This window comes from Neolamprologus brichardi, chromosome 18, assembly GCF_056152115.1.
Source record: "Neolamprologus brichardi isolate AB-2024 chromosome 18, ASM5615211v1, whole genome shotgun sequence".
Lineage (NCBI taxonomy): Eukaryota > Metazoa > Chordata > Actinopteri > Cichliformes > Cichlidae > Neolamprologus > Neolamprologus brichardi.
In genome coordinates, this window is record NC_142121.1 from 15,845,233 (window position 1) to 15,857,578 (window position 12,346).

Below are 12,346 nucleotides of genomic sequence, written 5' to 3' on the forward strand. Positions count from 1 at the left end.
CCGCGATCTCGTCCTTTCGGTCACTACCCACAGCTCGTGGCCATAGGTGAGGGTAGGGACGTAGATCGACCGGTAAATTGAGAGCTTCGCTTTTACACTCAGCTCCCTCTTCACCACGACGGACCGGTGCAGCGTCTGCATTACTGCAGCTGCAGCCCCAATCCGTCTGTCGATCTCCGGCTCCCTTCTCCCATCACTCGCGAACAAGACCCCGAGATACTTGAACTCCTCCACTTGGGGCAGGACCTCATCCCCGACCCGGAGTGGGCACTCCACCCTTTTCCGGCTGAGAACCATGGCCTCAGATTTGGAGGTGCTGATCCTCATTCCCGCTGCTTCACACTCGGCTGCGAACCGCTCCAGTGCGAGCTGGAGGCCCTCACCCGATGAAGCCAACAGAACCACATCATCCGCAAAAATCAGAGATGAGATCCTGAGGCCACCAAAGCGAAAGCCCTCCGCCACTTGGCTGCGCCTAGAAATCCTGTCCATAAAAATTATGAACAGAACCGGTGACAAAGGGCAGCCCTGGCGGAGCCCATCACCCACCGGGAACGAGTCCGACTTATTGCCGGCAATGCGAACCAAGCTCTTGCAACGGTTGTATAGGGATCGAATGGCCCGTAGCAATGGGCCAGACACCCCATACTCCCGCAACACCTCCCACAGGACACCCCGAGGGACACGGTCGAATGCCTTCTCCAAGTCCACAAAACACATGTAGACTGGTTGGGCAAACTCCCATGCACCCTCAAGTATCCTCGAGAGGATGAAGAGCTGGTCCAGTGTTCCGCGACCAGGACGAAAACCGCATTGTTCCTCCTGCATCAGAGGTTCGACTAGCGGACGAACTCTCCTTTCCAGCACCCTGGCATAGACTTTCCCGGGGAGGCTGAGGAGTGTGATCCCCCTGTAGTTGGAACACACCCTCCGGTCCCCCTTCTTAAAGATGGGGACCACCACCCCGGTCTGCCAATCCACGGGTACTGCCCCTGATCTCCACGCAACATTGCAGAGGCGTGTCAGCCAGGACAGCCCTACAACGTCCAGAGCCTTCAGGAACTCGGGGCGGACCTCATCAACACCAGGGGCTCTGCCACCAAGGAGTTGTTTAACTGCCTCAGTGACCTCGCCCCCAGAAATTGGCGGGTCATTCCCCTCATCCCCAGACTCTGCTTCCTCCTTGGAAGACGCGTCAGTGGGATTAAGGAGGTCCTCGAAGTATTCCTTCCACCGCCTGACAATTTTCTCAGTCGACGTCAGCAGCGCTCCGCCAGCACTATACACAGTGCAGGTAGAGCACCGCTTTCCCCTCCTGAGACGCCTGACGGTTTGCCAGAACCTCTTCGAGGCAGTCCGAAAGTCTTTTTCCATGGCCTCTCCGAACTCCTCCCACACCCGAGTTTTTGCTTCAGCCACTGCCCGAGCCGCATTCCGCTTGGCCTGTCGATACCTGTCGGCTGCCTCCGGAGTCCCACAGGCTAACCAAGCCCGATAGGACTCCTTCTTCAGCCTGGTGGCTCCCTTCACCTCTGGTGTCCACCATTTGGTTCGGGGATTACCACCACGGCAGGCACCAACCACCTTGCGGCCGCAGCTCAATGCAGCAGCTTCGGCAATGGAGGCGCTGAACATGGTCCATTCGGACTCAATGTCCCCCGCCTCCCTCGGAATACTGTTGAAGCTCTGCCGGAGGTGTGCGTTGAAGATCTCGCGGACTGGGGCCTCTGCTAGTCGTTCCCAGCACACCCTCACTACGCGTTTAGGTGCACCAGATCTGTCCAGCGTCCTCCCCCGCCACCTGATCCAACTCACCACCAGGTGGTGATCAGTTGACAGCTCAGCCCCTCTCTTTACCCGAGTGTCCAGAACATATGGTCGCAGGTCTGGTGATACGATTACAAAATCGATCATCGACCTACGGCCTAGAGCGTCCTGGTGCCACGTGCACTTATGGACACTCTTATGTTCGAACAAGGTGTTCATTATGGCCAAACTGTGATTAGCACAGAAGTCCAATAACAAAGCACCGCTCGGGTTCAGATCAGGGAGGCCGTTCCTCCCAATCACGCCCCTCCAGGTCTCGCTGTCGTTACCCACGTGAGCATTGAAGTCTCCCAGCAGGACAACAGAGTCTCCAGGTGGAGCACCTTCCAGCACCCCCCCCCCCCCCCCCCCCCCCCCAGGGACTGTAAGAAGGCTGGGTACTCCGAACTGCCACTCGGCGCATAAGCGCAGATGACAGTCAGGACCCGTTCCCCGACCCTAAGGCGCAGGGAACAAACCCTCTCGTCCACCGGGAAAAACCCCAACGTACCGGCAGCAAGCCGAGGGGATATTAGAATACCCACCCCAGCCCGCCGCCTCTCACCAGGGGCAACTCCAGACTGAGACAGAGTCCAGCCCCTCTCCAGGAGACTGGTTCCAGAGCCCAAGCCGTGCGTAGAGGTGAGCCCGACTATATCTAGCCGGTACCTCTCAACCTCACGCACTAACTCAGGCTCCTTCCCCACCAGAGAGGTGACATTCCATGTCCCTATTGCCAGTCTTGGCAGCCGGGGGTCAGTCCGCCAGGGCCTCCGCTCCTGGCCGCCACCCGGCACACAATGCACCCGACCCCTATGGCGCCTCCTGCGGGAGGATGGGCCCATGTCTCCTCTTCGGGCTGTGCCCGGCCGGGCCCCATGGACTAAGGCCCGGCCACCAGACGCTCGCCCTCGGGCACCCTCCCCGGGCCTGGCTCCAGGGCGGGGCCCCGGTAACCCTATCCCGGGCAGGGTAAACTGTTCCCTCTGTGTTTTTTTTCATAGGGGTCTTCTGAATCGCTCTTTGTCTGGTCCCTCACCCAGGACCAATTTGCCATGGGAGACCCTACCAGGGGGCAAAAGCCCCCAGACAACATAGCCCCTGGGATCCCTGGGACACACAAACCCCTCCACCACGATAAGGTTGCGATTCACGGAGGAGTTATTTATTTATTTATTTATTTATTTTTCTCATTGACATCTGATGTATTTCAGTGTTGACCAGTGTATTTCTTTGTAAGGGTGGCTGTAGCTCAGGTGGCAGAGCAGGTCAGCCACTAATCAGAAGGTCGGTGGTTCGGTGGTGGTCAGAGGGCCCGGTGGCGCCAGTATCCGGCAGCCGCGCCAGTGTCCGGCAGCCTCGCCTCTGTCAGTGCGCCCCAGGGCAGCTGTGGCTACAATGTAGCTTGCCATCGCCAGTGTGTGAATGTGTGTGTGAATGGGTGAATGACTGAATGTAGTGTGAAGCGCTTTGGGGTCCTTAGGGACTAGAAAAGCGCTATGCAGGCCATTTACCATTAACCACACAAGCGACATGTTTTGTCTTATTCTTGAACATGTTGTGTGTATCACTTTCTCTGTCTTGCTGTCTACTGTCTTGCTGTCTACCGTCAAACAGTGTTTCAGACTTTCTTTTCAAATGAATAATACAGGGCAGTCACACATCTGGTACTCTAATGTAATCTCTTGAACAAGCAAATACAGTAACACATTTGATCAAGTTTCTAAAATGTATGAAACTTCTTTGTTTTTATTTTATTTTTTTATAAATAAGAAAATACGTCAGCTGCCTCTGGTGCGGAGGTTGGGAATCTCAGACTGTTTACTGTTGGTGACTCAGCGCATCACAAAGTATCCCGTGCTGGTGGAGCGACTCCTACAAAACATCGACGGTAAAATCTCAACAGCCACCTTAAAGAGACTTTCAGTGTTTAACTCAGCAACATGTCTACAAGCAGAAATGACTGAAATCTGCTCACCTTGCTGGCTGCAGGGTTTTAAAAAGAAATAAATGTGGTTGGATCGTTTATTTCTCGCTCCTTACAGCCGACACGGACGACCACAGGTCTCTCAGCGAAGCCTTGGAGTGCATCAAAAACACCATCGCCCAGGTGAACGCTCAGGTCAAAGACTATGAGAAAGCCGCTCGCATGAGAGAGATCGGTTATCGCCTGGAGCCAAAATCTGTGGGGCGGCTGAACGGAGGCGAGGTCATCCGCAGGGAGGATCTGATCCAGGGCAACAGGAAGCTGGTGCATGAAGGCGCGGTCACCTGGAAGTCATCTGGTAAACAGAAAGGTGTGTGACGAGCTCTAATGACTGTGGCCGTGCGTCTGTGTATGTCTGCGTTTTACTAAATATCCAAAGTGTAAACAGTGACTGACGGTCCGGTCATTTTTCCTGAGTCCCAACCTGAAAAGGATAAAAGTTCTCAATGAAAATGTTAGTTTTCAATGTTGATTTGTTGCGATATATTCTTCATTTTTATTTTTCTTAGTTATACATTTATATGTTATAAATTTATGTTTTATATTTTGTAGACCGTGCAGAGAGACAATAGTTTATTAAGACATTTTGATCTTCGAGCAGAGTTGCTGAGCTTGTAATATGAGATCACAAACCAGCAGGTCTCACGTTAAACAAGCCTGAAACCTGAGCTTTATTCTTTTATTCTTTCTGCTTCTCTTGGTTCAGCATGATATTCGTGTTTATGTTTATATAAATAAGATTTAGCCACACAGATTCATTTTCAACTGCAGTCCTCAGCAAGTTGATGGTATTTAAATGAATGAACAAAACCAAATGCACAGAAGCACATGAAAATTGTAATGTTAAATAAAACACACACGCATGTAATATATCAAAGATCAAACTTAAACTCATACAGACAAAAGGTGTCACAATCAAACACTTTGATCTAGTAATGGCTGTTTTATCTGTGTTCCGTCTTAAGCACATTTAATTATATGTAAACTCAGCGTGCTTATGACGGAAGCTGTGTAGGTTTTTACAAGGCCTTGAGCCATTGAGAGCAGCAAAATAAAACAAACAAAAAAAAGAACGTAAATGCTCAATATAAGAGGATTGTTTTGAACTGTGAGTCATGCAAAGCTGCTCTGAGCATAATAGAGACTTTAAAGCCTGCTGCTTACAGTTCAAACAGAGTGTGTCCTGCTTTGTGAAACAGTTTTACTTCCTCGTGCTGACAGCAACATCCATTAGTGTCGTATTCACTTTGTGCGGCTCTTGCCTTTGAGATATTGCCACAGAGTTAAATTCAGACCGAGGGGGGGAGAATGTGACAAAGAGCATGTCACACGTCTCAGCCAAGTGTGACGCACATGAAGATTCCCACAGATTTCCACTCATGTGTCCATATTTATACTTATGCTTTACATATAACTTGGACCCGCCTTGTTTTCAAAATGCAGTGGTGGCTGTGAAGCGATCAGCAGAGGTCAGACGGTAAACTGAGGTGAGCGTGTGTGTACTCTGGTGTGATTTTAAGGATTGAGTGCTCAGTGGATTTACCACTTTGACTTCTCAGTGTGGCTTTTGTGAAAATCCTAAACAATCCGACAACCGGCAAAACTACTTTTATGTCATTAAGTGATGATGAGCAGTCCTGTTGAGTCACAGCATTAAGTGCTTGTGTTGTTTTGATGCTGAGCAGCTTTAATCTCCCCCTGCAGACGTCCATGCTGTGCTGCTGTCAGATGTGCTGCTCCTCTTACAAGAGAAAGACCAGAAGTTTGTATTTGCAGCTGTTGTGAGTTCTCCTCAAACGTTAACGGCTGACACCGTTTACACACCATTTACTGTATCATTTATACATAAAAGGTTTCACTGCATTTAATAATAAGATCGGTGTTTATGATTGTGCCTCGTGCAGGATAACAAACCTCCAGTCATCTCCCTTGAAAGACTGATAGTCAGAGAAGTGGCCATGGAGGAGAAGGCTATTTTCCTCATTTGTGCACGCACCGTCGGCTTGCCGGAGATGTATGAGATCCACATGGGCTCTCGAGAAGAGCGCATCATGTGGGAGGCCATCCTACGAGAAGCGTTGGAACGGTAAGCCGAGTGCTTCTAGGAAAAACGTTCAAACGATGGACGTAGTTTCTGGAAAAAGGAAGCCAGTGCAGTCTTTGGTATGAGGTCATCTCACTAAAATGACCATAGTGTAGTATCAATAGTTCTCTATGTACCCCAGGTCCTCCTTGATGGGTGGACCAGTCTGAACAAAAGTTTGCATCATCAAACGTACAGCAAAAACATTTATTATAAATTTTGATTTTATCATCTGCCTGTGAATGCACCGTTACGTTCTGTTTGCTTCTGTTTACATATGTCGCATTCAACATATGTCACCAGGTGTAAATGTGTAACCAAAATTTAGTCTCTGGGACTGAGTTTTGCTCGAGTCACCTCTAAATATTAGAATGAAGATTTAGAAAAATTGTTGCAGGCTCAGTATCAATGTGTTCAATTAAAGATCAATTCTAGTTTGGTTATTGGAGTCACACAGGAGGCTTATCCAGGGGAAGCTCATTGGCTAATGATTAGTGTTGGGATTAAATAATTTTCAGTGCCTTAATAATGCTATGCTTTTTATTAATAAGTGCTAAAAAGTTGTAGAGTATAGTATTAAGTGGACACAGCCCTGAAAAATAAAAGCATTAGACCATGTGTCCTTGGGAAGTAGAACGCTGTAGACTCTCGCTCACGTTTGCCTGGGAAAATGTAGCGTTCAGTCAGATTCACCCTTCGTTCCACCCATCGATCCTTTCTGGCTTCCTTCCAGTTTGCAAGTTAGTCAGTATAAATGTTACATTTCATTCAGAATTTGGTAACATCACTGATTAAATAGCCTCCTAACTGAGATGTTTTGGGCGTGTCCTTCCAGGAGATCAGGATGGAATCATTGCTGGATACAGTGATTCAGTTTAATTCACTTTTATTTATATATAGCTCCAAATTACAACTGTCACCTCAAGGCGCTTTATAGCGTAAATACCCTACAGTAATATACAGAACACCCCAACAATCACACATTCCCCTTTGAGATGGCTCTTGGCGGCTGTGGGAAGAAAAGAAACCCTTTTAACAGGAAGAAACCTCCAGTTTCTCCAGGGAGAAGTTGATCTCTGTTTAGACTGACCCTGACCAGGATAAAATATAGATGCAGTGTGCATGTGTTAAAGTGGCATGTTCCACGTCACATTCTCGTCCCTGTACAAATAAAAATGTATAAATTATAATTAAAAATGATACATAAAAGTTGATACTGAGTAGGTTGTCTGTGTTTTTCAGTCATCAGCAAGAGGTGCAGTACAATGAAATGATCACTACTCTGCAAAGGTTTCAAGGTAAGACGGCTGAGAACATCGGCCACTTTTGTGCTCGGCAAATCCTCCGGTGTGACATTTTTGCAGTAATTAATTTGAGGAAAACTTTACCTGATTTTACTGCATACATCTGCATACATCAAGGGATTTAAAGGGTTTAAAAATTGCATTTTTGGAAATTGTTTTGGAGATTTGCTGATTTTGGGTTTGTGCTCACCCACCTTCTTTACTTAAGATTTTTTTTTTTTTTAAATGCATTTTCAACCTGTCCCAGCCAGAAGATCAAAGAGTGTGGAAAACGACCTTCTTCCTTCCTCTCCTTGTTATAATGTTAGGTGTACAAAGCGAGAGTCACTGTGTGCTAAGCAGTGTTGGGCAAGTTACTTTGAAAAAGTAATTAATTATAGTTACAAGTTACTTCTTCAAAAAAGTAACTGAGTTACAATATTCTAAAAGTAATTAATTATTAATTAATTGTTTAACCCTCTGGGGTCCAGGGTATAATTGGCCATTTAACTACTTTTGATGTTTCCTCTACATTTCACCTTTAAAAACTATTTACTTTGCCGTGTTTGGTATCATCGTTTTCAGCACAACCTCACGTGTTTGAATTTACAGTTATGTTTTCATTTTGACATACTGTATTAACACAATTGATCTAAAATCAGACAAAAAGCATAAAATCAGAGTAGAAAAAGTTATATTTTTTATTGTAACAACCACAAACATGTTTAATGAATCATATTTCATAACTTTAAATGCAAATATAAATTGTCAATTTTAAAATCCTATGCACAAGTTTTGCAAGTTATTTGCATCCATTTACCTTTTACCTTGATTTTTTAAATAACCATTTCAAACTATTTACAGAACCATCAGCTGTTCTGCCTTTAATAAGATGCCACACAAATTATTTGTGCCACTCCAAAAAAATAATTTCTGTCCACTATAAAGGAGAACATCACAGCCTGATACCTGCAGGTCTGACAGCAGCAGGTGTATCACTCCTGTTTTTACCTGGAGACAGCAGTCACCTCATTGTTCTGACACACAACACAAAACTATCCACAACACTACACACTAAGTACACAAGACAACACATTAACTACACACTCCAAACACGCTAAACGTCACAAATCTCTCACATCTCAAAACTCGCTCTCGCTCTCTCACTCCTAAAACTTCCCCTGTTTTTTTTTGTTTTTGTTTTTGTTTTTTTGTCATAAGCAGAGTGCTTGCTAGCGTGACGAAACTATTGAGGAAAAAACGCCGCGTATATATAGTTTATCATGACTCTGGTTTTACGTGGCCTACCAACACAATTTAAAAACTGGTATCTATCACCTTGTTGCTTTGTCTTTAAGTGGTTGTGTGATTGGCTTACCACGACTACTTTATTCTTCCTCAGTCAAACAGCAGCACTCATGCGATCGTTTTGCCCCCTTAGCTCCAGGTGTCGTGCTAGACAGTGATCGTGATTACCCGCGGGAGCGCGCGCAGCTGCTTAAAGCTGTAGCGTCCAGATTACTTACAGCTACTTCCGTGCAACTGATATAAGCTGCAGTAACCTGAACACAGCTTCAACCGTCTGTTTGTTGAAAAATAGTAACGGACCGCGTTTTCTTGTTAGTAACTGCAACGGCGTTGTAACGATAGGAATAGTAATTAGTTAGATTACTCTTTACTGAAAAAAGTAACGCCGTTACTAGTAACGCCGTTATTCCCATCACTGGTGCTAAGTCTATTTTTCTCTGAATAAAAGGTTTCCACTGATTTATTTATTTATTTTCATGGCGCAAAAAAAAAAAGTGCTTTTGTTGTGTTCTGCTGCTCTTCAGTTCATCTTAAGGAGAGGGACGACCGCATAAAGGACAGTCTGACAGAGAAGCAGCAGCTCTTTGCTGCTCTCTATAAACATGTGACTGGGCAGGAAACCCCCTGTGATGGACTGCATCTCGTAGGAAGCGCCAACGACCTCCAGCAGCGGGAGATGCTGTTGAACTCAGCCATCGGCGAAGGTGAGGGAGCGACTGAGATGGAGGTGGACTCAGTTTTGTTGTAGTTTCCGGTTGTTTTGTGTGGTGTTGCTGGAAAACAGCTGCGTTTTTAAGGTAGAAGACGTATGCTGAAGGAAAAGTGAAATTCACGTCTCACACTGTTGAATCATGAGTCAGCAGTGATTTTATCTTTTAAGGAAGAGATTAAAGAATTGTTTCTTTTTCTTTTGTCAGTGGAAATCCTGCAGAACCTGCTTGCCTTGAAGACAAGCAACACAAACGCTCCCGTGGATGAGAGTAACGCACGGGGAGGAGTGGCAGATAGTAAATCTGCAGCTAGCACTTGGAAATGTAAGACTGATGTGCTGTCCTGCTTTGTGTGTGGATCTTATAGCACAACACAGCTAATGCAGAATCAAAGCTGTGACGTGTTTAACTTGTGGTGACATCAGTGAATGTAAAGCTGCCTTGTAATTTTCTCAGTTACCTGATGGAGGTAACTGAGTGTGTGGTGCCATCTTTAATCTGTCAGCTCCCTGCTACATAGTTTTTGATTGTACCGATTAGAGCTGATGTGAGCATGACACAACTGGTCTCGCATCCAAAGATCGACAATACGCTTCTTTCAAACGTACCATAACCACTACTCATGATCTGCTAAAAACAAAGACATCCAAAACCTGCAGTGACATCAAATGTGAATGATGAGAGGATTTGTTTTTCTCAGATGGCGAAGAAGCTGATGACCTTGAAAATTTCAGTCCCCCGAATATGAGCCACAGCTTTAGTGACCAGCCGCTGCAGCAGCACTCCTCCGAAGGCCCAGAACAGTCTGTGAGTGATGTGAGACGATGTGAGAACCTGACGTCCATCCTGTGGTGAAACATGAACATTTACACCGTTTGTGCTTTTTCTTTTTTGCTTCCAGGCTGATGAAGAACCCCACGATGCCTCGCTGCTACATTTAACCGAGGCTGAGGTCAAAATCTCATATCTATCGTCTTAGTTACTGCAATCGTTTCCTCTGTTTTATTCATGAATAAATGTTACTTTTTTGCCCTCCCCCCCTTTTTTTTTTCTCTTTACAGGTTTATGACAGGGTGATAATGCTCGGGCAGATGCTCTATAGCTTAAAAGTAAAGCAGCTTATCTTAAATTTGGATGTTTCTCTGTTTGGTATCAGCTGGCTAAATTAAACTTTCCATCGTGCAGGCAATCGTTGCTCAACAGGACAGCCAGAACGCGCTGCAGCACGCTTTCCAGTCGCAGAACCAGCGGGCCGCTACCTTCAGCAACGCTTTGTATGAGTACGAGAAGCAGCGCAGCTTGGAAAAGCAGAGGGAGGAACTCAACAGCTTGAGCAAGCAGCAGGCGCAACTTCGAGAGGAGCAGCAGCACTGGGAGAAGGAGAAGGAGCGGCTCAGGCGCCAGATGGAAGTTCAGGAGGCTCAGCTGAAGCAGAAGGAGGAGGAGTGCAGGAAGTTGGAGGAGAAGCTCAGCGAGGAGAAGGCCGAACTCGACGTGTTGAAAAAAGAATACCAGCAGGACCTGGAGAGACTGAGGGAGACTACAAGATCACTGGGAAAAGAAAAGGAGCGCCTGGAACACGACAAGGAGCGATTGGATAAATTTAAGAAGAAGTTCATGCCAAGCTACGACGATCCCACACAGGTGAGGAAGGGGATTGGAATTAGATGAATGCAACATTTATCACCATTAACGATGTTATTGTGTATTCATGTGGCCATTTTTTTTGTGTCCACTGAGCTAAACAAAAGGAAATACAATCTCCAAGTATGATCTAGTGAGGAAACATTACACCAAGGCAAATTCAAATGTGAAAGAAAATTTAAATTGGTTTAAATTGCGTATTTTTTTTTTTTTTCCCTCCGAAGTGTTTGATGTACTCGTCATTCAGGGGAAGCACCGTGAACGGAGGCACTCTGACCTCACCGCTTCAACTCTACACAAAACCGCTCGATTCTCTGGAAATCCCCCCAAAAGTTCCACCGCGCAGGGAGAGCATCTGCATACACCCGGCCAAACCCAGTCTGCTCTCCAACCTGGTCAGCACCACCAACCAGGCACTCAAACCTGCACCCATGCAGCAGCAGATCCCCACAAAACTGGCCAAGGAGAAGGACAAAGTCTCCAAGAAGAAAACCCACAAGAGGGCCCAGAGTGCAGGTCAGGAAATAGGTTAACGTTTAAAACCTGAAGTTTAATATCAGGAAGAAATCCAGAGATAGATAGATATAGATAGATAGATAGATCTATCTCTCTAGATATAGATATATCAACAAATGCAATAATATATGACGAACTATGTGAGTTACGGCCGGCAATGATCATCAATGTTCAAAAAAAAATTATATATATATATATATATATATATATTTTTTTTTTTTTTTTTTTTTTTGAACATTGATGATTTTTTTTTTTTTCTTCTTCAAATATTAGTACTGAAAACTATTTATCAACACTTAATCTGAAGCCAACCGTTGCACCACATGGCTGTGAACTGAAACCATTTCTCACTCCTGTGTTTCTAATTCCAGCCTCTATAGACCTGAGTGAGGTGGCACCCATCCAGGTGACGGTGAAAGAAGGAGGAAGTCTGAGGTTCCAGAGAAAAACCAGTCCTCAAAGGATCATAAATACAGGTACGACTGGAGAAAAATTAAAAAAAATTTTTTTACTTGGTTGGCTAAGAAGTAAAATAGATCTCAGTATGTGCTAAACGTGCACAGTCATGGCTGGAAAAAGCTGCAGGAGACACAATGAGCAAATCAGACTCGAATCCCAGAGAGTATAAACAAGTTTTAAGTTAAGATTTAAAAGACTGGATGGAGGGAGCAGATTTGACTCTTCAGTATTTCACTTGTCAGTATTTTTTTAACTAGAATTATTGTGACTGTGTGCACTGAACTTGTGAACTCGTTGCCTTTGAAATGAGACTGAGACCAGGTCTGCGACCACTAGCAGTCAGTTGCCATCTTCCAAGCAACTTTTTTGTGTTAACACGGCAGTAAAATTGCAATAAGACAGGAGACATGTTCATTTTGTGTGTGTGTGCTCAGTTTGGCAGTTACTCCTGTAACTTCTGTAATCTGGTTGTGATGGCGAATAACTGTGAAGAATCAGCTGTCCACATCACAATAAGTAGTTGTATTCAGAGTCCAGCCAAAAGCGCAAA

At 45.6% G+C, this 12,346-nt stretch overlaps 1 protein-coding gene across 1 annotated transcript in view; it reads left to right on the top strand.

Annotated features, from left to right (window-relative positions):
• arhgef18a (Rho/Rac guanine nucleotide exchange factor 18a) overlaps positions 1-12,346 on the top strand; it is a 32,754-nt gene that overhangs the window by 19,156 nt on the left and 1,252 nt on the right. Inside the window, exons 7-19 of the mRNA XM_087832034.1 lie at positions 3,580-3,697; positions 3,852-4,103; positions 5,498-5,574; positions 5,698-5,879; positions 7,119-7,174; positions 8,992-9,171; positions 9,385-9,501; positions 9,878-9,984; positions 10,079-10,129; positions 10,239-10,286; positions 10,363-10,821; positions 11,046-11,337; positions 11,709-11,813. Of these exons, the coding sequence (XP_087688160.1) occupies positions 3,580-3,697; positions 3,852-4,103; positions 5,498-5,574; positions 5,698-5,879; positions 7,119-7,174; positions 8,992-9,171; positions 9,385-9,501; positions 9,878-9,984; positions 10,079-10,129; positions 10,239-10,286; positions 10,363-10,821; positions 11,046-11,337; positions 11,709-11,813 (2,044 nt within the window). The remainder of the gene's footprint in view (positions 1-3,579; positions 3,698-3,851; positions 4,104-5,497; positions 5,575-5,697; positions 5,880-7,118; positions 7,175-8,991; positions 9,172-9,384; positions 9,502-9,877; positions 9,985-10,078; positions 10,130-10,238; positions 10,287-10,362; positions 10,822-11,045; positions 11,338-11,708; positions 11,814-12,346) is intronic.